At 53.6% G+C, this 21,579-nt stretch overlaps 9 protein-coding genes and 1 non-coding gene across 10 annotated transcripts; 4 read left to right on the top strand and 6 right to left on the bottom strand.

The window, feature by feature from the left end:
* Positions 1 to 857: 857 nt before the first annotated feature.
* L226DRAFT_436751 (uncharacterized protein) lies at positions 858 to 2,430 on the top strand (the record flags this gene model as incomplete). Its single annotated transcript, XM_067674768.1, has 5 exons — positions 858 to 1,121; positions 1,182 to 1,511; positions 1,582 to 2,083; positions 2,146 to 2,301; positions 2,366 to 2,430. Coding segments are annotated over 5 exons (1,317 nt in total), but the record flags the coding sequence as incomplete, so codon positions are not given.
* A 991-nt stretch (positions 2,431 to 3,421) lies between these two features.
* Positions 3,422 to 5,668, bottom strand: L226DRAFT_465799 (uncharacterized protein; the record flags this gene model as incomplete). Its single annotated transcript, XM_067675942.1, has 1 exon — positions 3,422 to 5,668. The coding sequence occupies one exon, from the start codon at positions 5,666 to 5,668 to the stop codon at positions 3,422 to 3,424; it is 2,247 nt and encodes a 748-aa protein (XP_067533857.1).
* A 1,175-nt stretch (positions 5,669 to 6,843) lies between these two features.
* On the bottom strand, positions 6,844 to 7,518 carry L226DRAFT_107127 (uncharacterized protein). The gene is made up of 5 exons (XM_067672089.1): positions 7,376 to 7,518; positions 7,299 to 7,321; positions 7,162 to 7,239; positions 6,931 to 7,106; positions 6,844 to 6,885 (listed from the first exon to the last, which is right to left on the bottom strand). Exons 1-4 carry the CDS (start codon positions 7,378 to 7,380, stop codon positions 6,940 to 6,942), a joined length of 273 nt encoding a protein of 90 aa, XP_067533856.1. The 5' UTR covers positions 7,381 to 7,518; the 3' UTR covers positions 6,844 to 6,885; positions 6,931 to 6,939.
* Positions 7,519 to 8,301: 783 nt separating this feature from the next.
* On the bottom strand, positions 8,302 to 9,142 carry L226DRAFT_107122 (uncharacterized protein). The gene is made up of 3 exons (XM_067672088.1): positions 8,992 to 9,142; positions 8,616 to 8,929; positions 8,302 to 8,538 (listed from the first exon to the last, which is right to left on the bottom strand). Exons 2-3 carry the CDS (start codon positions 8,923 to 8,925, stop codon positions 8,420 to 8,422), a joined length of 429 nt encoding a protein of 142 aa, XP_067533855.1. The 5' UTR covers positions 8,926 to 8,929; positions 8,992 to 9,142; the 3' UTR covers positions 8,302 to 8,419.
* A 1,085-nt stretch (positions 9,143 to 10,227) lies between these two features.
* On the top strand, positions 10,228 to 12,248 carry L226DRAFT_465741 (P-loop containing nucleoside triphosphate hydrolase protein; the record flags this gene model as incomplete). Its single annotated transcript, XM_067675938.1, has 6 exons — positions 10,228 to 10,501; positions 10,561 to 10,599; positions 10,662 to 10,881; positions 10,935 to 11,039; positions 11,095 to 11,231; positions 11,287 to 12,248. 6 exons carry the CDS (start codon positions 10,228 to 10,230, stop codon positions 12,246 to 12,248), a joined length of 1,737 nt encoding a protein of 578 aa, XP_067533854.1.
* Positions 12,249 to 15,223: 2,975 nt separating this feature from the next.
* On the top strand, positions 15,224 to 16,166 carry L226DRAFT_524110 (uncharacterized protein; the record flags this gene model as incomplete). The annotated part of the gene is made up of 7 exons (XM_067678865.1): positions 15,224 to 15,279; positions 15,341 to 15,375; positions 15,442 to 15,611; positions 15,682 to 15,683; positions 15,742 to 15,803; positions 15,867 to 15,961; positions 16,017 to 16,166. The coding sequence occupies 7 exons, from the start codon at positions 15,224 to 15,226 to the stop codon at positions 16,164 to 16,166; spliced, it is 570 nt and encodes a 189-aa protein (XP_067533853.1).
* An 852-nt stretch (positions 16,167 to 17,018) lies between these two features.
* Positions 17,019 to 18,562, bottom strand: L226DRAFT_614193 (uncharacterized protein). Its single transcript, XM_067686599.1, has 2 exons — positions 18,296 to 18,562; positions 17,019 to 18,240 (listed from the first exon to the last, which is right to left on the bottom strand). Exons 1-2 carry the CDS (start codon positions 18,503 to 18,505, stop codon positions 17,194 to 17,196), a joined length of 1,257 nt encoding a protein of 418 aa, XP_067533852.1. The 5' UTR covers positions 18,506 to 18,562; the 3' UTR covers positions 17,019 to 17,193.
* Positions 18,563 to 18,645: 83 nt separating this feature from the next.
* L226DRAFT_t148 lies at positions 18,646 to 18,719 on the bottom strand. Its single transcript has one exon. It is a non-coding gene; the product is annotated as a tRNA-Val (tRNA).
* A 63-nt stretch (positions 18,720 to 18,782) lies between these two features.
* On the bottom strand, positions 18,783 to 20,305 carry L226DRAFT_553764 (P-loop containing nucleoside triphosphate hydrolase protein). The gene is made up of 7 exons (XM_067682950.1): positions 20,092 to 20,305; positions 19,974 to 20,038; positions 19,790 to 19,923; positions 19,423 to 19,736; positions 19,160 to 19,371; positions 18,969 to 19,101; positions 18,783 to 18,910 (listed from the first exon to the last, which is right to left on the bottom strand). The coding sequence occupies exons 1-7, from the start codon at positions 20,217 to 20,219 to the stop codon at positions 18,814 to 18,816; spliced, it is 1,083 nt and encodes a 360-aa protein (XP_067533851.1). The 5' UTR covers positions 20,220 to 20,305; the 3' UTR covers positions 18,783 to 18,813.
* A 313-nt stretch (positions 20,306 to 20,618) lies between these two features.
* On the top strand, positions 20,619 to 21,272 carry L226DRAFT_465607 (ubiquitin/40s ribosomal protein S27a fusion; the record flags this gene model as incomplete). The annotated part of the gene is made up of 4 exons (XM_067675931.1): positions 20,619 to 20,722; positions 20,781 to 20,934; positions 20,996 to 21,130; positions 21,186 to 21,272. 4 exons carry the CDS (start codon positions 20,619 to 20,621, stop codon positions 21,270 to 21,272), a joined length of 480 nt encoding a protein of 159 aa, XP_067533850.1.
* Positions 21,273 to 21,579: the final 307 nt, after the last annotated feature.

Here is a 21,579-nt window from a genome sequence, read left to right as displayed (position 1 = left end):
TCCCTCTCCCGACCAAGAGTGGCAGGTCCGGGGCGACGGAGGATGGCCGGAGGATGGTGAGAGATGCCCCGGTGGCGGGGACGGGGACGAGGCAGGACACAGGGCGAGTGAGCGGACATGCGAGCCCCGGCGATGCTGTTGCGGCCACAGTTGGCGTGGAAGACACAGAGGGCCAAGTTGCAAGGACATACCTCAATCGCCTGCTTCCTGTACTCCTTCTTCAGCATCGAGAACAGAGTCGGTGAGGGCGTAGTTGGAAACCAAGAGAGGAACGGGAAGAGCAGAGAGATGCACCATGAGAGAGGGAGAGAGAGGACAGAGCGGAACAAGTTTGCGCGTGCGCGCGAGAGTCTGCAGTCACGCTCACGCCCACCAGCGTGACTGCAGACGCCCGCCCGTGGGGTGGTATGTACTTGTTGGCAAACTCAATAACGAGAGCACTAGGGCTCCCAAATACAATTTTGTGAAGTAGCCTACGTCAATAGAAAGCCATCCCGCCAAAAAAAATTAGAGGTTTGTGCATAGGGGGTTCGTTAACAATTCGAACTGTGCCCCGGGTGGACGCCGGGCGTTACCTCCGTCACAGACTGTGACGGAGCGCGCATGCGGGGAGCCACACAACATTGTCCTGGGTCTCTACGCTCTGTCGGCCTGCCATCCACGCGCATTCAAACCGAAGAAATGCCGGAAGTCGACGTCCTCAAAGCAATTGAAAAAAACCTCCGAGACGTTATAGACAGGTATCCCAAGCAGAACCCGAGCGGCAACCACCTTACTGGTATGTCTCCTGAGCTCCTCTGCACCCAGAGACCTCGCTCGGACATACGCACATCGATCTGACGCTACTCATGCTTTTAGGGCACTGGAGCTTTTTCTTTAGATGCCACGCTATAGGAACCAAAGTCAAGAAGTACGACACACTCGAATGGACACAACTGGGATACGATCCTGCCCTCGAAGACCCTCCCACGGACGAAGTTCCCTTCTCTCCGAACCCCTACGACAACGACAGAGTGCAGTCGCGGGGCGGCAAAAAATTCTCCCCGCTTCTGCGACGTCTCTCCGATGGCCCGGTGTCTGTCGCCTCCCGCGGCAAGGAGTTGCTGGTAGCCGCAGGATATGTTAGTTCGCACCTTCCCTAGTCCTGCGCAGAACTTCTGACGGACTCATCTCCTCTGTAGCATGCAGTGCGCATTCACCTGGGCCTCGAGGCGTCAGTCTTTGTGGTGTCACTTCAAGACTTCGAAGATCTCACCGCACAATGCCAACCAGGGCCTAACAAGGACAGGGTGAAGGCCAAACGTCTACGCTCTTTCACTCTGCCTCGCCGCTTCATTGTTCCCGGCTGTCCTGCGTTCATCAACGATACCGACCGCTATATCAACATTTTTGCGGCAGTGGTTTGTCAAGACTGCGCTATCATTGTCACTGACTTCTCGCGCCTCGTCCGCCTCCACGTCGTCAGCCTCCCTCAAATCTGGACAGCGGACGATATCAAAGTTGGTTCTAAGGTGAGTAAGCTGTATATCTTTCCTCTTTATGACCCGCGACCGAAGACCGTTGACCCGCCAATTTCAATAGCACTGGTCAGCTCTATGGGACGAAGATCATGGGCCTGACTGGGTGACAGAGACTCGGGACGCGCTCCAGCGTGTTGAACAATGGAGACTTGAGGTTACAGTGGAGCCTCAGGCCACAGCAGCCCGCAGCCCTCTGTTCGTGTCACTTTGCAAAGTACAGACAGTTTTCAACGGATTGGGCAAGCATACCGCGAACGACTTTCTCCATCTTCTGGGACTGTGGCCTGGAATGCCGACAATCGACCTCTGCTCCGATGAAGCTACATTCACCCGTTTCCTCAGTGTACTGGTCCCGTACATGGGTCTCTGGTCTTCCGACCGCTTCCTGCAGCTCGTCGCACCTCCAGCCAATCATCCCAATCCATTTGCCTTCAACTATCGCTCGCACCGCAACTATATCTCCAATTATGTTCACGTCTATCGGAAGAGCTTCGTGCATGTTAGCCCTCAGTTCTACAACCAACTCCTCGTCGCTGGCCTGTTGGATCCCTCACACACCATCTGTACGTCACATTCATGAATATTCTAACATTTTCTTGATGCTAACATGCAGACTGATATGCAGCAAATGAATACGACAGCTCGACGGTCAATCCCACGTCGAGCACATACAAGATTCTACCCGTTTTCGTCTACACACTTGGCTCAGTCAAGTTCTACTCAGTCATACGTGCTCGTCGTCCGGCCGCTTGGCAGTACGCTCTAAATGACCAACAGGTATGTCTGCATGAGCCTCTCTTTGTTTCATTGACCGGACAGCCTTCTTTCTCAGGTTCTCGCCCCAGATATGAGACGGCTGGCCAACAATACCACGGTGGGTATAGCCTCGTTCAGGGAAATGGTGGAGAACGTTCAGGATGTCAGCGTAAAGTGGACAGCAGGACGTAAGAAGACAGTAAGTGAAACACTCAGGCTGTATATTGCACGGACGACTAACTTGGTTGAGAAGCATCGGACAGGCAACCCTGGACGTCCGTACAAAGACCCCCGCAAGAAGGACCTCCAGAAGTCTCTACGCATCGTCGCAGGTTACCAGCACCGTATGCGAGCGCAAATGCTCGAACTGGGCCGTGCATATGAACCTGAGGACAGCGACAACATCCCAGAAGAGGCAGACTGCGGTGTTGAAGAAGAGGATGAGGAGTCTGAGACTGACGTCCCCTTGTCTAGTGTCGTTCTGGGGAAGCGCAAGCAGTATGAACATCCTCAAGAAGAGGTTCATACTACCTCTACCTCCAACGTCTTGTCTACTATTCGAGTGACTAGATCAAAGACCCGCATGGGCCCCTAAAACACTACAACTTAACCGTTATACTCAATGTATTTAGCCAATTACTCGGATATTCGAAGACAGGGGCGACAGTGTCTCGATCGAAGGGGATAAGAATACTACTACAAAGTTCTATCTATGCCTCTGCATTAATGTCATCCGTGTCCTCCTGTACATGATCATCTATAGAAAATCTGGCATCCGCTCCAAGCTTTCCGACCGCAAAGTAAACAGGTCCTTCACCTGGGTCAGGGTGAGGTAGAGATGCGCATGGAATCATAGCCACACATGCCACTATATCCTTGACGTCAACAACAGCTAGCCGTTCACTTTCTCGCTCTGGCATCCTGCATGCATAGACCACACCAGAAGACTCCTGGAGTAGTGTGTAGTTCGGAGGGCCATACTTCGACACTAGGGCGAGAGTTCGAGTGTCTCCAACTCCTGTGTTGCATTGAAAGTAGTAATGAACCTCTGCGTACCCATGAAGAGTGCGAGAAGTTCCAGAACTACGTTCTGAAATGAACTAAAATGCAAACAATCAGCTGCATGACTCGAAGTCAAAGATGATCTAGTTAGTACTTACCTTCACATTTCGCGCAATCCGAGTCATGCCATTGGCGACCTCCTTCCATGCTGACCTACAGACTTGTCTATTGGGTAGACGAAGCCTCGCCCACCGTTGCACACAGCATCTCATCTCTCCGATCCAGATTTTCCTCGCCCGGGTCGTCCCGACCAGCGACTCGATGTATCGGAATATAACCATGTCCTCGTGGTCTCCTACTCCATGAGCGAAACCCTCTCGAGCATGAAGAAGTGTGAAACCATCTCCAAGATCGATGAGAGGTACCGCAGGAGTCCGTTCTGCATCAAGATCCGGAATCATGGCTTTTAAAGCATTGTCCCGTGCCCAGCGTAGTGCTCGCTCTGCAAGATTGGCAAAAGGGTTCGATGGCTGCCGTATCTCAGCACCAAGGTCCCCAATGGTCCGCTCCATGGTGAACTGAGCAGTGCAGATGAGAGAGCCAACGCGGAATGTCTCGAGAGGGGTGTGTGAAATGGCGTGCATGCATTGGGGAACAAAGTGGAAGCGGGAGACCTTGCCCTCAACGTAGAGGACTTCGAAGTCGTAGACAAAGTCACCAATGTATTGCTGAGCATCATCTCGTTCGGCTGCGGTAGTCTCCCACTGGAAGATAATCCGGACCCCCGCCACGAGCTTGCAGTAGTGCTGCCAGTATTCGGCTGGGAGCTTTCCATAGAAGAGGGCCGGTGCGATACCGTAGAACCAATTCAGGAACTCCCAGCATTTGTAACCACTGGATATCTTCTCCGCAGGATTCCTCGGAGGGCGGTCGAATGAGCCGGGAAGAAAGTGTCGAGCAGCAGCCACGAGGGCACCATGTTCAGTCCAGGTATCGCCTGTCAGAAAGACCCAGCCCCAATCAGCCTTGCGGTCACCATTTCTGGTGTCGCAATCCATCGTCCCATGCCATAACTTGTACATCAGGTCTGGGATATTGAGGCCGAATACGTGCATGATGTCACCGGGAAAGAGTCGTGGTATGGGGAGCATATGGTGAGGGGACAGGCCCGAAAAGAGACTCGGTCGAGAGATGCCTGTGGCGAGACGACGAGCTTCGTAGTTTGTGCTTGACGTTGCACCACGTAGGTAGACCAAATCTGCCTGATACTGAGCTGGATCTGAGTCGGGAATGTTGAATGGATCATAGCTGTCATGGTCACATCCACGCTCGGAGTATCCTGTCGGTCGTATACACACCGCATAATAGTGAGATCCACCGGGCTTGCGCCGCCCAAGTCTCCCACAGCGGAACCGACATCCAAGACGACCGTGATGTGCAACATATCCTGTCATATCGGGTGCACCGATGGCATCTGCCTCTGCCAGGAAAATCCACGGCCTCGACGTGAATGTGATCCTCCTTGCCGCATCCCATATACGAAAGCCATCACGCTGAAGAAGTGAGACATGATGAAAGCCAGGAAAGAGGAACGAATCAGGATGTTTGGGCTTGTTCGGTCCAGGGACAATGCCGCCTGGGATGATGTACTTCTTCTTGTAGCGTTTGTCGGGAGAGACGTCTATGAGGATCCATATGTAAATCCAGCAACTCGAGGCCTTGTGCTCGTACAACTGCGCTCCATCCATGGAGAAGAGGAGACAGACATCATCCTCTGCGATGCGGCCATGCTGGTATGCATCCCAGAACTCTGCACCCTCGATGATGTCGCTGATGCGATCGAGCCTTCCAGTTTCACGAAGCTCCTGGAGGATGCGATCCATCTGAGCATGGCGGTGCCGCATGTCACGCGCACCTTCGGGAGAGCGGTAGCGGGCCTGGATCTGGGGACCAAGGGGGTATGTGTCGAACGTTTGACGCGCCTTCTTGACACCGCGTGCGAGTAGCTTCTGGTCGTATCGTGGCTCAGAACAGAACTTGCATTCCTCGAGGCTGTCCCAAGGGCCTGTGAATGCCATACAGCTGGCTGGACACATGTCATGCTTCAGCGGGTAGATGCCGGTAAGCTGCACGATCTTCTTCTTCACGAGGTGGTGGGACAAGACAACATTGTGAGGGTTTCGTCGCATAACTGCGTCACGAGACTTGTTGTAGATAGCCTCTGATCCATCAGTGTCTGCAAGGAAAAGGCGTACGGAGAGGTCTTCATCGGGGGTAAGTGTAGCGGGCTCTGTACTGGGATTCTGAAGGCGAGACACTGCAGCCTTGTCGAGCTTCGAGTCGTCCATTGTCCCCGGGTTCTTCAGAGCATCAATGAAGGCCTGAGACATGTCAATGATTGGAATCCCCGTGTCAGGCAAGCGTGTTGTAGATGGCCATGCAAGGTCTGGCTCCGGTGGTACATGGGCATCTGCAGCCCCATGGATGACCTGTGCCTCGATCTCCTCCAGCTGTCTGAGAAGGTCCAGATCCCTGTCATCATTGAATGCTCCTGAGACCTCGACCTCTTCCGAGTCCACCTGTACTCCAATGAGATGCATCATGGAGTCTGCTTGAGGTACACTATACGAGCATCCGGGCATGTCCGAGTCGACAGCTTCAAGCCCAGGAGTCCCAGCGGTAGGTTCCTATTGTGCGTATTTATCAATCAGTCACGGTCTATGTAAAATCAGTACCTCAGAGAAACATACTTCCAAGCTGCGTGAGTGAACATTACACTCTTCAACCGCTGTGACTGAACCGTCTGAAGTTCTAACGTGTTCATCTTGTGGCTAGACAAATCAATCAGTACATGACAGGTATGATGAGCTCACATGAAAACCACATACCTCAGATATGCCAAAGCTGGAGACCGGAGGGCCGTCGGCCAGTGGGGAAATGGCCCGACTACTCGAAGCGGAGGGTCCGGCTTCTCCTACTCATGTAGTCTCACCAGATACCTCCACCGCAGTACTGCGTTTCCTCGGAGGTTCCTGGGGGGGATCTTCAGAGTGATTCTCAACATCTCGACCGCGTTTCAATGGCACGGAATACGATGTATCCGGAGGAGGGATCTGGCCGGTGCGTATCTGGTCTTCGCGAGCTGTCTTGTGACGGAACCAAGTTGGACGCGATACCCAGTGTTTGTTCTTGCGGCCGCATGCCAGGCAACCGCAGAAGAAGACCTCGGAGTCTGTATTGACATCGTTGGAAGGCTCCATAATTCTGCATGGAATCAGAATAGCATGATAGCTTGTTAGTATCGCCAGTGCAGATTGCGTGCGGTATACTATCAATATAACTCACTTGAACTTAGCCAAGCCAGGTCGATGCTGGATATCTCAGTGGAATCCAGCTACTCCTGAGTTAAGTCACGCAAAGAGCGAGAGTGAGAGATGAGACGATTGATCGAAATAGGATAATACATCATAATTCTACGGTTTCCTGACATAGAGGACGAAGGGGATGACACAGACGCGTGGACAACCTCCTTGTGCTCGGAGGCGCTCAATATCTGATGTCCTTCGGCACTCTTTCCACCATCATTCCATCTAATTCTTGAGACTGTCTGATTTGTTCAGCATTGTCCGACATATATTTTCGCTGTTCTCACTGGGCCTGACTACCTGTTCCCGCGGGCCAATCGATCCAAGAAGGAATCGATGCTATTCGTACGGCGAAGGGAGCGTCCCGATGCGTCACCAGGTTTCACCGAGCGTCGTCCGAGGCCTTCGTCGTCGTCCGCGAAGCACATGAAGTAACCTAGGACGAACGGCAAACACAAGACTTCTGCAGGGACATGTCAACTCATCAGATGTGCGACGACGATAGATATACGACGTACTTGTGATCACGCGGACGATGAAGCCAATACTCTTGATGACAACGTGAGCGACGACGCCGACAATCGCAACAGGAACCACTGCGCGAAGGTACATCAGTTAACCTGCAGACGGCTAAACACGAAGAACGTCTACACACGGATGATGGCTGAGATAATTGCACTGTGTCGCTCCAAATCAGCATACGGACGGGAGTGTCAATTGTGAAACACTTACCCCATGACGATCAATACTTCAGCGGTGTGTGGCTAAGGGTAAGGGTGTTCTCGGTGGTAACTTGGGGTGAACGGTACTCGTTGATGATTTCGAAGGGACGAGTGGGCTCGCCTTATATATGCAATCCATGGTCGGTGTGCTCTCGGCTCGATTGCGATCTAAACCACTCGCACCTCCCGGGTTTTGCCCCACGCAATTGGGTCTGACATCATCGAATGTGTGCACTTCCCCTATTATTCTGCGTTTGGGGAGAGGAGTCGCAGAGCTGAACCTGTTAATGCATCATGTAACATCGACCACGCCGTACATGCCGCGCAGTGAGAGGACTAGTATGGTAAGAGCCGACCTATTGTGATCCAGATCGAAGGCGGGAGACACAGCCATGGTCGAGTACTGAATGTACCGAGGCCCCTGACGGATCCTAAAGTCGAGTCTTATAACACCAAATAAGCGGAAACGACTCGAATGAACCCTTGAATGTCGCGATGGTGTAGGAGTCATGGCTATGCGGCTGTGGCTGAAAGTGAATAAATGAACAATCCTATGACATCGTGGACCGTAGGACGGCGGGCAAGACAAATCTGGTCGGAGATCAAGATTTCAGAGACTCACCTGCACCCGGCGAATAAAGTCACTGAAAGGCCGCGGAGCAGCTATACAGTGCGGCCATCAGAGAATCTGCGTTGTGACGTTCTAACTAACAGCGACTGATCAACGGCGCTCAGAGTTGAAAGACCTTTAGGACAGCTTACCATGACCTGCTCGTCCGGTATCCACAGTTATGGTAGCCGCCTTGACGGTAATGTTCCGGTTCACTCCTCCTTTCGGGGAGGTTCAACGGACCAACGCCTACGAGAGCATGAGATATCGATCCCAAGCACATGTTCAAGCGTGACGTACATGACTGGGAGCGACACAGAAAGCAGATTGCATGTGAGGGATAGTCTTCGGAGGGGCCGCGCTCGAAAAGGGCCCCATTATATACTATACGCCTGGTTACCAGTCTTGTGGGGTCCTGTGTCTGTATCGACGCAGGAGAGGCGATTACACGTGTCCGTTGCCAACCGCATATCTGCGGGCGGCGCACTTTGGCCGCATATCCCCAGCAACTGTGAGGCACTTCTGCCTGCGCGAAGGCAATAGTCCTTCCCGGTATATCCGTCCTTATTTGCGTGCCAGATCACCAATTCGGTCAGCCAGATCAGGCACATGCCTAGATAGCATTGATGGGGAGACATACCGTACGACAGAGTGGACATCTGAAAGTAATCGATCGTCACCGCAGTCATTGCGGTACAGGAAGAGATATCGGCGCGGACCAAGACGAACCCAGCGAAGATGCCGTCGATAACTTGTCCCAGCCAAGTGCTGAGCAATGACCAGAATGTGGCCGTGGCCTCCGAGCCTGTGTGTGCCTCTTTCGCTCGTACCACCAGTCGTCCAGTAGACGTATTGGATGCTGTGCCACAGCGACCAGCGCCAGGAGCAGCCCGCCGACGAGGAAAAGGATTGCGGTGACAACGCCTCTTGTCAAGGCTGCCAGACAACATGATTCTAAGAGTGTTACGGGTGTGAGGGAGATGTATAAGCTTCAAAGGTTGCGACCAATTCCCTACCTGCGACTCGGCCCTTTTCGCCGCTCGTTGTTGATTAATTTGAGTCTTTGCTTGTTCTTGGGCTGTCTCCCATTCTTCCTACCCTAGCTAGACTTACAAGGGCGATGCTGGGTACACTGGAGTACCCGTGTCGGCTTGGCAATACCGGGAAGTCTTCGGCGAGCACAAGATTGGGTCAGGCCGTGCGCAAGGCACAATGACACGAGCCACGTGACCCTTTTGCCATAGACGCGTGGCGGTTACCCACACCAAGTTCGTGTCCTCCTCCTAGCTACTTAGCCCTCGTAGCCCATCCAGCCTCGATGCGTGGCTGAGCTGGACAACCCTCCCTCCTGACGCAGCTTTCCGCTCATGTCCTAGCTCAGGTCGACCTCGGGGAAGTCCTCAGGCCTCATACGCGCACTGTTCTGCCTTGAACTCGATTCGCAATATCTAGAGTTCGCTCATTGCTATTTCTGTCCCTGCTGTGCCGAACTGCAAGTTTTACACCTCTTGCGCGACGGGATCATGGATGTCCGGAAATGGGATATGGCGGAGCGAGCCGCGACGACCTGCAGTAATACTTCAAGGTATGTCTAACATTAGCCCGAGTCCCATCATCCCGACCTCACCTGCTTCATATTCCGTGGGTACTGAGGACCCTGATACTATCCTGTAGGTAATCCCACCGAGATGTTTCAAATTGAAATCCCTTCATGCATCTCCGCCTCGAGGCTGTCTGCGTGCGTCTTCTGTACAGATCGTCGGCATCGCCAGCGTCCCTGCATTGTTGTCTCGCCTTGCATCCAGACCGATAGTCTTCGAGGACTACGGTGCTGCAGTCTTGTACGGCTGGCCATTCACGGAATACAGATGTAACAGTATGGTGTCAGACTGCCGAGTCCACGTATAAGACGCTGGATGTGGTCAGGGGCCGCTTTCAACCTTGCTCTAAGCCACACTTATCTGCAACCAATCTGCGCGAGGCGATGATGGACTATCTTCCATACCACCTTGTGAGTCCTCGAGGCATGTCCGCCAGTCGAAGTTTCTCCAAAATCGAAGCGAAGCACCCGGTCCCGCAAAACAGTGACTTGCCCTGAGTGCAGCTGCGGCTGCCGAGTCCTAGGGCTACGTGACTCACTTAAAAGGCCGAGCTGCACAGGCGTACCCACCCCACCGTCCGCCACCTCCAAGATGGACGCAGCCGAGATCCTGCAGGCCGTCCTTTCCGTCCTGAACCCCCGGTCTCTGCATATGAACGCAACCGTAGCTACTACCGCATCTCCGTCCGAGCCCTCAAATGGCTTCGCTTCTCGTCCTGCAGCGTTTTCAGATGGGCCCCTGCCGCTGTCTCTTCCCCGCATGGTCTTCACCCTACTTTCCGCATCTGCATTCTGGGACTGGGCGCGGCTCCTCCTTATTGGCGCGCTCGTGGAAGGCCTCCGCCGTTCCCTGAGCAAGATTTGGGAGAAGCTCTGCCAGTCGCTATGGGTCACTGCTACCTTTGATTTTGATGATGATGCTGCAGGTGCGTGAGCTTTGCCCTGAGAAGGCGGTGGACGCTAATCCCACGTCTGCGTACTTCAGACTGGCTGATGCACTGGTTGTCTAAGAAGAAGGTTTTTCGTACGTCTTTTCGCAGCTTGTTTGGCATACACAAAGCTCATACCTGTTCTGTGGCTAACCAGAGACCGCTCGAGACATCGAAGTTAGCACTCGCGGAGGCACGATCGACGACCTCGGCGAGAACGACGACTCGGACCAGGAAGCTGAGTACAACGTCGTCTTCCTGCCCTCCACATCGCAGACGTATTCTGCGTGGTACAAAGGGCATTACATCACCATCAGTCGCGACCGCGTGACGACGGCCGGTTCTTACGGACATGCGGAGGACTACCTGCAGATCCGGTATGGTCCTCATCCCTCATAGTATCGTGTTGGGCTAACACACCGCTTCACAGAATGCTTACAAGGAGTCCGGCCCTGCTTCGGGAGCTGCTTCGTGATGCTCGGAAGGCTTACAAGGTGGCTAACGAGCATCTAATTGAAGTCAGCGTCGCAGAAGAGTACGTCCTTTTGAATCTTGCATGTGGCTCACCAAGCTCACTGTCTTGCGTATAGTGGCGACCGATGGAGACGAGTAGCTATGCAGACCAAACGGCCGCCTTCTTCAGTCATCCTCGACCCTGGAGTACTCGAACTCGTTCTTGATGATGCCCGCGACTTCTTGAGCAGCAAGAAGTGGTACGCTGATAGAGGTGTGTCCGTCGAGTTTCCTTGGCGATACATCTGTTGACTTTGCACATAATCCAGGGATTCCGTTCCGCCGAGGCTATCTCCTGCACGGCGCGCCGGGTGCCGGGAAGACATCTATGATCCACACAATTGCTGGCGAGCTCGGACTCAGCATTTACATCCTTTCCCTCACCGTGATGGGCCTCGACGACAACAACCTAAAGTCGCTCATCGCTCACCTTCCCAAGTCATGCATCGTCCTCATGGAAGATGTCGACGCTGCCTTCACGCGCAGCATCAAGCGCGACATCGTCGACCCTGAGACGCAATCACATACACACCAAAGCCGCGCATCCTCCCCAGAGGACACTGGTGATTCTGGCAAGGAGACGCAGTTCGGCAGGGTCACGCTGAGCGGTCTCCTTAATGCTCTGGATGGGATCGCGGCACACGAGGGGCGCATCTTGTTCGCGACGACGAACAGTTATGGGTCGCTGGACCCGGCGCTCCTGCGGCCTGGCAGGCTCGATCTACACATCGAATTCCACCTTGCGAGCACGTACCAGGTGAAGGAGCTGTTCAAGCGCTTCTATACGTGCACTCCGAGTGAAGAGGGTGAAGCCTCATCCAACCGCAGCGCAGACGACTCTGAGAAGACTCAGACCGGCTCTAGCAGCACCAACGCCACTTCCTCTGCCTCGCCGTCTCGTTCTGACGCGTCTACCATGCCCGAAGGCATCTCGAGCGTGTACCCTGGCTCCGTGCACACCTCTCGCGTCGCCAACCTTTCTGCGACACAAGCTGCAGATCTCGCGGACCGCTTCGCCGAGATCATCCCTGCACGCACATTCTCTATGGCGACGCTGCAAGGATATCTCATGGCATACAAGACGCGACCATATGCTGCTGTCGAGGAAGCAGCGGCGTGGGTGCAAAAGAAGAAAAAAGAGAAGCCGACGCCAGCTGCTGCGGCAAGGATGGAGCCGAACGGTGCCGCCACTGTGGCAGAGGCGGACGAGTTACCTGAATCTGCCACATAAACCGAGCGCTGCCTACGCTGGGTCAGGCTTAGAGGCTTCCGGCGTTGTGACTATCCGCCAGCGGCGACAGCTGGATGCCGTGAGACACTCGTGGTTCGCGATCTCGAGGAAGGCATTGCGTTCACTCTATGTCACGCTGTTGCTGTCGCTGTCACTGGGGCATACATTTACGGGGCGAAGTCGTCTTCCTTCTGTCTGCAGCAGCAGAATATCGCTGTAGGTGGACGTTAATTACTGAACCTCTCGTTGAAGACGCCACCGCGATACGTACCTACAGCGAGCTCCTTCATTCTGCTTCGAACCGTGTCTGTGTAGAGGATATGCGTACTGTATCAGCATCTGTATCAATAGAACACGACCTCATTGAACGGACTTACGTCTTCGCACTTCCGTAGTCCATACACCATCCCGATAAGTGGTTGTCGTCTCTTGGCCGACCCCGTATTTCTGTACAAAGTCCCTTCAAGTCGAATAAACAGTGCGATCAGTTCTAATGCCCTGCGAGTTGCATGCATAGAGAAACTTACCAGATATTCATGAGAAGTCTGAGGTACTGGTGAGGGTCTTTGAGAGCTGTCCAATTCTCCGGACACGCTGCTTATATACGGTGGCAAGAGCCGCTGGCGGTGAGGGGGCGCAAGAGTGGGCGCGGTGTGGGCGTCCCGGTTCTTCGTGTGAATGAATCGCCTCCTTGTACTAGTCCCAGCGTAGTCCGACATGAGTTCTCCGTGGCACTGTATTCGCAGAATACGACGGTGGCAGTAGTGAACGTATCTCACGTTGGTGCATAAGTAGGTCTTCGATTGAGAATCCGGGCCGGAAGTTGCCGAAGCGTTTCTTGCGGGGACCGCCCATCACAAAACCTTGCGCATGTACTATAATGCCCTGTCATACTTGTAGACAATGGCAATACATATATTCAACGACGAGGTCTGGTCGGCGTGCTCTCAGAAGACCGCCCCGTATGAGCATACTGATCGGCAATGGTAGTACAGGCGCTAGGTATGGTAGCGCACGACCATACCTCCGCGGCGGGCTATCATACCGCTGCGATGTGCTATCATACAACCATTGGCGGCGAGAACATTTGTGATTTGGATAGATTCCGATGATTTCTTCCCAGTGCAGTCATGAAGATACATAACATTGCTTACTGCTACGCTACTGGCTACTGTACACTGGCAAATGCACTGAACAATGATAACTACGACTCGGAAGAGAGACTAAAGACAGCGATGGGAAAAGGAAAAGGAATCTTATGGTACAGCCCACTAGCAGATAGACGACATGATCGCGGGGGATGAAATCTGGGAGGAAGGGCGGTAGGAAAAGACTTGCCATAGGGAGAGCAGACTTCAGCGTGAGCGACGGGAGAGATGGACTCAGATGCAGCCGGTCAAGCACAAGAAGCAAGACAGGAGTGTGCGCTAAGAGATAGGAATATGGAAGATGGGGCTAGGAAAGACCCTGTATGTGGGAGATGCTTGCGCAGGTCGAGGAACGAGGGGTCAAAGGGGCGACTTACCGCATGTGCCAAGGAAAACTGGGCGCATATATGCGCTTTCAACATAAAAGACATTGTAGATGGGGTGCGTACCTTGAGATAAGACGGTCTTGGAGCCACCTTGACGACATCCTGTGTCTGGAGAATGCCGCGACTGCACCATCGAGCAGTCAACGCCGTCGGCAGAGGCCCGCCATGGCAACGACCCGGGAAGCTGCCGTCGAGTCGGGTCACTGAATTAACTTGAAGTGAGCTCGGAGACAGACAAAGCGAGAACCATGAGCTGCAATAGAGAGGATGGTTGTGGTCAGAGGTCAAGAAGGGTGATGGCGACAAGCATTGGCACGAACGCGCTTATGTACCAGCTCCGCCCAACAGCGCGTGACGTCATCGTCCTTTTGGGCCTTCCACCGCGTCCGCCGCCGCGGCGACTGACGTTTCTCCTCTACAAACCCACCCTATTCTTTCGGAGTATTTCAACCATATTGGCTAGGGACCAGGGAAGGTTAGAGCACGCTTGACTTTCAAGAAGACACTAACGATTATGTACGTTCATTCATGTTCGGCGCAGACACTGCATGATCATTCCTGGCATGAGCTGAAGCTGTGCTGCCATACGTCGTGGCCTCCGAAAGCGTCCTATCATACTCCGTGGCCGCCGAAACTGTGCTATCGTACCTCGCGGGCGGCGATCTTGTACTACCATTCCTCGCAGCCGACTACGATGTACGAGCATGCGATACCGTCCTTGGTAGGCAACTGTCACGCGTTCTCTGACCAGCCGCGGTTTGCTGCTCGGGGTATCCGCGCTTTTCTTCTTACCATCCACTGGATGGAGAGCTACGCTAGTACTCATTCACATGTTCTTTGGTTTCATGCTTGCGCTGTTATCCTGCTATCGCTCTACTCTGCGCATGGTGTCAAGGATCCGAGGGAGCTCGGATTCAGACACTATCTGGGGTTACTACGCCTACCTGAGTATCACACCCTCAGCGCGATCTCACGACTGGTAAGTTGATCCTCTAACCCATGCTCTTGATTGAAACATGCGAGTAATCCTCACTTCGGTATACGCAGCTGTAAGTACGTCCACGTCGATGGAGTCACCGCCACGCGGTGCCATCACCGTGACGGTCTTATTCATCCCAAGCGGCTACAATGTTAGGCTGTTGACAGCTTATAGCCGCCTCATGTCAGCCTCAAACAACGGTCCTACCTGCGAAAGAGAACATACTTACCTGTATAGTTCACTCAGAAAGACGCGATCCGGTCGGAAGTGTCAGAGAAGGACGGCGGCGCCAGCATGCGTGGCGAGTCTCTCACCAACCAGCCAAGAGCCCGTGGACTTCAAGCCTTCCGCAGCTTTTCTCATCATCTTTTAAGGCCTCGGTGCGCAACTATTATATCTCCGACATTCCGACTATTCCCTGGAATCCTCGACCCGACTCAGTTGTAGACTAACATAGGACCCATGTCTTCTGACCAGGCTGCCGAGGCTGCTGCAATCGTCTCTCTGTTCGACAGCCTGTACGTATTACCTGGAGCGCCTATGACATCCTGTCTTTGCATGTTCTGACCCTTTCAACAGATACACAGAGTCATTCTGCGGCGTGGCGGCTGCTGGTCAGTCTCTTTGACCGCAAGTGACCGTCTCCGTGAAACTCATGCCCTCGCCCTCTTTCACTGCAGTCCTCTTCCTCTACAGCTCCGTCACGACACTTGACCGCGAGGTAGCCTGCTTTTGGTCCACCAAGTTGACTAGCTCGGGATCGTCGCTCTTGTTCTTCGCGAACAAGGCTATCTCCACAATGGTCTACATCTTCGCCTTGGTCGCATTTGCGTCCTTTCATTCTGACGAGGTGAGTAATATCAATTATTTAGACCTTTGATCGCCAACCATCATGTTGACTGAATCTGGGGTCGATACAGAGGTGGGCATCTGCTCTCTGAGACGATATTTTGGGGCGCGTAGTGATATGCCAACCATAGCTGTTCAGCATTCCGGAAGGCGGGATATGCTGTCAGTTTCCTGCAGTTCGTTCCCTGGGCCGGTAAGCAAGAGTCTCCGCAGGGACATATTACAATGTGTCCACTCACATCTTATTCCGCAACAGTCTTCTCTGCCCTCCGTGCCTATGTACTGAGCAAGAGCAAGTTGCTGGGAGTTGTAGTACTCGTCTTATCTGTTGCGCCCCTGGTTGCTAACTTGGTCAGAACGTCAATCTTTCGATCAAGCGAACGGACATACACTAACTCGTGCGCAGATTCCCATTGGCATGGGATCCTCCCTATCGGGCGTGACATTTCCGCCTTTTGGGTGTCTTGAGTCAAGCAATACGACAATGGGCCTGGACATCAAGTTCGTCCTTCATGCTTCTGTGTTTTCCGTTCTCGGGCTCATACTGACATCGTAACAGACGTAAGTTTGTCAGCATAACATTTGACTGTCCCGCGTTGAATATACAATCGTACAGTTGTGATAATCTCTCGAGTACCGCTCATTGTTGCAGATACACTTCTCGTCTGTATCACCTGGACTAAGCTGAATAGCCGCGATGCACTCAGAGGGATCCGACAGTGGAAGAGATTGTCTCTCTCCGATATCCTCCTTCGTGATGGTATGTGCCATGACATGCAATTCTAATATGTACTCACGCTTTCCGCTCACTGTTTCGTTCTTTGTAGGAACTGTGTATTTTGCGTATGTCTATCCCGCAGCAATCAAGCAGAAGTATCTGACATATTCGTCACCCATATCAGGGTACTGTTCATCCTCAACACCCTTCATCTCGTTCTGTCGATCATCTCCGTAAGCCGCCTCTGCGTACTTCACCGTCTACAGGCTCCTGATATCACGATCCTCTCAACTTCGGACCTCCAGTTGGGGCCGACCGCCAAAGGTGCTGGTGTAACCTACCTAACCGTTTTCACTTCTCCGTACGTTGCGTTGTCATGCAGTCAATATGTCACTCACTTTTGCTCTCGATCATCAGCCTCACCGCCATCCTCGTCTCGCGCTTCCTGCTCCGACTTCAAGAAGCCAACCAGACGGTCGTCCGAGTCAACTCGGACGACCCGTTGCACATGTCGATGAACAACTACGACGACGTGCCAAGCTTTATCCGCTCGTTGGGAGCTGTCATCGATCCGAACCTTCCGCGCGATAGTAACTTCGGGTTACAATCACACGCGCAGCTGGAAGGGCTAGATGTGGACGACGGGTCTCCGGCTCAGCACCGATCATCTTCGGATTCTGCGTAATCGTGGCACCTTCGGTTCCTTTTTTTCGTCTAGACTACAGTGTTCCACTGGTGTGTATTCTACTCACAACATTCTACACCTGCAAGTAAAGCCATGATTGGGATGACCGCCGGACAGTGACATACTTCGAGTTGAAGGAAACATGGGAACATGGAACGCAGATGGAGCAGTATCGAAACACTACTGATACCGGTTCGGAGAGGGTAACGCTACTGGGAGTGCAATCGACGACAGATGAGGGAATGAGGATGCGGCTATCGAGTGTGCAGCAGGCGTCAAGCGAGTCTTCGATTCGGAGACCGGGACTTCCGGATCGTATGTCCCCAGATCCAGGTGCTCGAGTGTAGGCCACCACTGGGCGAGAGCCTGCAGATCGGCATCGCTTAGGTCGGAATCACGGAGAGTGAAGCGTCTGAGTTGTTTGAGGCGAGCGAGAGGCCTGAGCAGGTTGAGATCATACCATTGAGTGATCCCAGAGCTCTGCAAGTCATTGCGGTCCACCCTATCCTTCACCGACAGCTCTCGGAGGCTCTCCGACGTTTTCTCCACCAGGCGTTCAAAGACGTCTTCCATGTACCCAGGCCCATCGAAACACATCTCTAGCTCGAGGTGGAGTTTGGTGAGGCCACCGACGGGCAGGCGGACGAGGATGGCTTCCACAACGGAGCCGTACGCGCGTATGGTAAGGTCGCGCAAGGCCGGAAAGTTCGCAGAGGAAGGCTGAATACGCGATTGGATCTCGTCTGCGCGTAAATACACCGACAAGTCGAGTGTCTCCAGACAAGGGAAGGCCGCGACGGCAGCGAAGGTCCCGATTCCAAACGACATAGCGTGGACTGACAGGCTCCGCAGATGTGTGTAGGACGCGATGGTTTCTCTTAGTTTTGCGCTCATACGCCCTCGAATTTGAACTTGTTGTATATCAATAGCCTGGATCTGCGTGTGTTGCAGAAAGAGTGCCGCAGCGTCGCTCCTCTCGAGCAGTTCATCGATCGACCCCATTCGATCCGGGAATGCAGTATTGATGGTGACGTGCCTCAACGATGGGGAAGAGGCGAGTGCGTACGGGACCATGCATCCCTGGGAGAAGAGCACCACGGATTCGAGTCGCGGAAAGATCGCGGTGCAGTGTTGGAGTGCATCTGGTACTGTAGGCTTGTGGAGATGTGCAATCGTCCTAACACGGACAGTGTAGTGCAGAACTCTTGATGCTGCGTCCTCGGGGGCCTGAAAATGCAATTCTGGTCAGTATTACCCAACATGGGAGCCATTTCATACTCACTGCGTCCTCGCAGTTGCGGAGCACTGTTAGGACGGGTTCCATCCCGTCCAAGTGCGCCCACAGCCTATCCAGAGCAGGATTGCTCCACGCTCTGCAGCATCGCGCCAGCTGCGCATAGGTCCATCTCGATTCGTTTGCAGGTCCGGGAACGTTGGATAGGAAGCCAAACACAAGCTGTAGGATTTCATCCACGAGGAGTGCAGCATGCATCTTCAAGTTGAGTGTTTTTCATGAACAAGACGCACAGCGTGCCAATTTGAGTGATAGTTCAAGCGGAGAGAGTCGAGGTGATGATGATATCCGGATGAAGCTACTAATGGCGCCAATTGAACATAACAAAGGGAAAAAGATGAGTCGGCCCAGGTTCGAACTGAGGACCTTCTGTGTGTTAGACAGATGCGATAACCAACTACGCCACCGACCCATGATGACGGAAACGAAATAAATAACACAGGGATGTCATAGGGCCCAACGTAGTCAGTCACGTGTACCGTAATAACGCTACATCAGAACATCTATCAAGCAGACTTAGCGGATAACTCAACAGCATGCTTGAATGCTCCAAGAAGAGCAGTGAACTGCAGCTTCTCACTCCCACCAGTCGACAGCCTGTGCCTGCATGACATGTCCTGTAAGTATGCATCAACGCCGACAGATGAATTGCACCACGCACTCAGTGGTGGCGAGAAAGTCCAGGAGGTATATGCGAGCATGAGGCTTGAAGTTGATCGTGTCAATATACTCGTACGCGCCGTTGATGAGGTCCGGCAAAGCCAGCCCGCGGTCGGTCTTCAGCGCGGAGATCACTGAATAGACGGTGTCACGATTCACGCATGCGGACGACACAGTGCCAGAACTACCTACTGTTGTAGGATGTCGTGAAGTCGTCCTGTAACATCGAGTTCACGATGGTCTCAATGTCGGCGGGTTGTGGGTTGCCGGTGCAGTTGTAAATCTCGGCCTCTCCGGTCATCTCGTATGCCGCGTGGCAGGCCTGCAGCACATTCAGGGCGCGACGCATGTCTCCTTTTGAGAGCTTCAGCAGGGCCTTCTTGCCCTCCTCGGTGATTTTGACGCTGTAGCAGGCATGAGCACATTGGGTCACTCAGTAGAACCCTTCGCCGTACCCTTCGTGTTCAATCACGGTGTCTACCCGCTTCTCCACCTCCGCATTGGGGAGTGGCGAGAACCGGAAGCGCGTACATCGACTCTGGATGGCGGGGATAATCTTGTTGACGTAGTTGCAGATAATACAGAACCGGACGTTCTTCGTGTACTGCTCGATGACACGACGAAGGGCGGATTGCGCGGCGGTGGTCATCATGTCCGCCTCATCGAGGACGATGAGCTTGTAGCCCTTCGAGAAAAGTGTGCGGGTCTCTGCGAAGTTCTTGATTTGTTCGCGCACGACATCGATACCACGATCGTCCGAGGCGTTCAACTACCCACACAGGATGAATATGGATGTCCGCCACGGAAAGATAACTGACGTACCTCGAGGATCTGCTTCCGGTAGTCCGCTCCGTATATTCGACGAGCAACCGCGAGGATGGTCGAGGTCTTTCCAGTACCCGGCGGTCCGTAGAACAGCAAGTGCGGCAACCTGTTCTTCTCGATGAACTTCTCGACTGCACCACGCTCGTCAAAGTATTCGAGACGCGTTCGGCATAACACTCACTCGTGCTTGTGATGTCATGGTGCGACACAATGTCGTCCAGAGTCACCGGCCGGTACTTCTCTACCCTGCGCCTTTGTCATGGACTGCACAAACACGGGCGTGTTACTCAGCGACGCACCATGGGAGATTCTCGAGATCATATGGCTCATCATGCAGAGTGGCCTTGCCCTTGCCCTTTCCTTTCGTCGTCGTTGGCCAGTTGATGGGCTCGTTATCATCCACGCGCATTTCCTCGTCGCTATCCATGTTGTCTGCGGCAAATATATGAATGAAGACGCGTCGGGGGGAGTGAAGTCGAGGGGTGGTCAGCGCAAGGTCAGCGTGCAGCGTCGCGCCACGGAACGCGCCTGGGCGGCTACACGTCGCGCGACGCGTCTCGGTAATCGAATTAGTCAGGCGGCGCTGGGGCGGAGTCAGCGGAATGCAAACCTTAATGCACGGACCATCAACAGAAACCGTTGCTGACAAAGCAGTGGCTATATAACATTTCGAGCGCGCTAAGACTGTCCTTCAGCCAGGAACTCGCTTTTGTCGACGACTCCACCGCCCAGCTCGTGTTGGACAGACAGAGGCGGCCAAAAGTGAGTAGTCTTGTGTTATTGTACCACGTCTGCGACGCTGAGCTCACCGTTCCTGCTCCTAGACATGCAGATTTTCGTAAAGACCCTCACGGGCAAGACTATCACCCTTGAGGTCGAGTCTTCGGACACTATCGACAATGTCAAGGCTAAGATCCAGGACAAGGAGGGGTGCGTACATTCCTTTGTGAGCTTCGTGACAAACTCCTGACATTACTTGGCCGTTCAGTATCCCCCCGGATCAGCAGCGCCTGATTTTCGCGGGCAAGCAGCTCGAGGATGGCCGCACCCTCAGCGACTACAACATTCAGAAGGAGTCTACCCTTCACCTTGTGCTCCGCCTTCGTGGTGGTGCCAAGAAGCGCAAGAAGAAGACCTACAACGTACGTGCATCTTAGTTTTGTTCGTTGTAAGGAGCGTATATTCAACGTGTTCGATATCCAGACCCCCAAGAAGATCAAGCACAAGCGCAAGAAGGTCAAGATGTCCATCCTTAAGTACTACAAGGTGGAGTCCGACGGCAAGATCAAGCGTCTCCGTCGTGAGTGCCCTTCGGCCGAGTGCGGTGCTGGTATCTTCGTGCGTACTCTCTTCGTCTCACTGGCACTAGACCTGCAACTGACGGCGTTGTCAGATGGCCTTCCACAAGGACCGCCAGTACTGCGGCAAGTGCGGGCTCACCTACCAGTTCCAGCCCGGCACCAAGCCCCCCGTCGTCTAAGTAGTTGTGCGCGTCCGGGTCTATGTGCTTTCTGGCTATGTATCACGCTGTACGCATATGACGAACCTGTATCATCCTCGACCGTGCAATGCTATATGACTGCTGCCCCGAATACCCATGTTTAGCCCGTCTGCCTGAAACTTTGTGAACGTTCGTGCTGTTATCCCGAGACGGAGACGTCGCTCAAATGTCGGAAAGTTAGTGCGGCCGCAGCGAGCAGCCAATCGGAGCCGTCCGTTGTCAAAAATTGGGCGGATCAGAGAGCGTGTTTTGCGCTCGAGGACCGCCACGGTGACCGGTCAACAAA

The sequence above is a fragment of the Lentinus tigrinus genome (genome assembly GCF_003813185.1).
Source record: "Lentinus tigrinus ALCF2SS1-7 unplaced genomic scaffold L226scaffold_18, whole genome shotgun sequence".
NCBI lineage: Eukaryota > Fungi > Basidiomycota > Agaricomycetes > Polyporales > Polyporaceae > Lentinus > Lentinus tigrinus.
The sequence above is the reverse complement of the archived record's forward strand: the minus strand, read 5'-3'. Positions and strand labels throughout refer to the sequence as shown.

Coding starts and splice junctions, on each gene's coding strand:
- L226DRAFT_107127 (XM_067672089.1), bottom strand. Junction 7,240..7,298: donor AATTATCTCAGCCATCATCC/GTGTGTAGACGT, acceptor ACCTTCGCGCAG/TGGTTCCTGTTGCGATTGTC. Junction 7,107..7,161: donor CATCGTCCGCGTGATCACAA/GTACGTCGTATA, acceptor ATGTCCCTGCAG/AAGTCTTGTGTTTGCCGTTC.
- L226DRAFT_107122 (XM_067672088.1), bottom strand. CDS start 8,925: ATGTTGTCTGGCAGCCTTGACAAGAGGCGTTGTCACCGCAATCCTTTT. Junction 8,539..8,615: donor GATGTCCACTCTGTCGTACG/GTATGTCTCCCC, acceptor CACGCAAATAAG/GACGGATATACCGGGAAGGA.
- L226DRAFT_614193 (XM_067686599.1), bottom strand. CDS start 18,505: ATGCATGCTGCACTCCTCGTGGATGAAATCCTACAGCTTGTGTTTGGC. Junction 18,241..18,295: donor TCCGCAACTGCGAGGACGCA/GTGAGTATGAAA, acceptor TTGCATTTTCAG/GCCCCCGAGGACGCAGCATC.
- L226DRAFT_553764 (XM_067682950.1), bottom strand. CDS start 20,219: ATGGATAGCGACGAGGAAATGCGCGTGGATGATAACGAGCCCATCAAC. Junction 19,924..19,973: donor CCATGACATCACAAGCACGA/GTGAGTGTTATG, acceptor AGCGTGGTGCAG/TCGAGAAGTTCATCGAGAAG. Junction 19,102..19,159: donor CTTCACGACATCCTACAACA/GTAGGTAGTTCT, acceptor CCGTCTATTCAG/TGATCTCCGCGCTGAAGACC.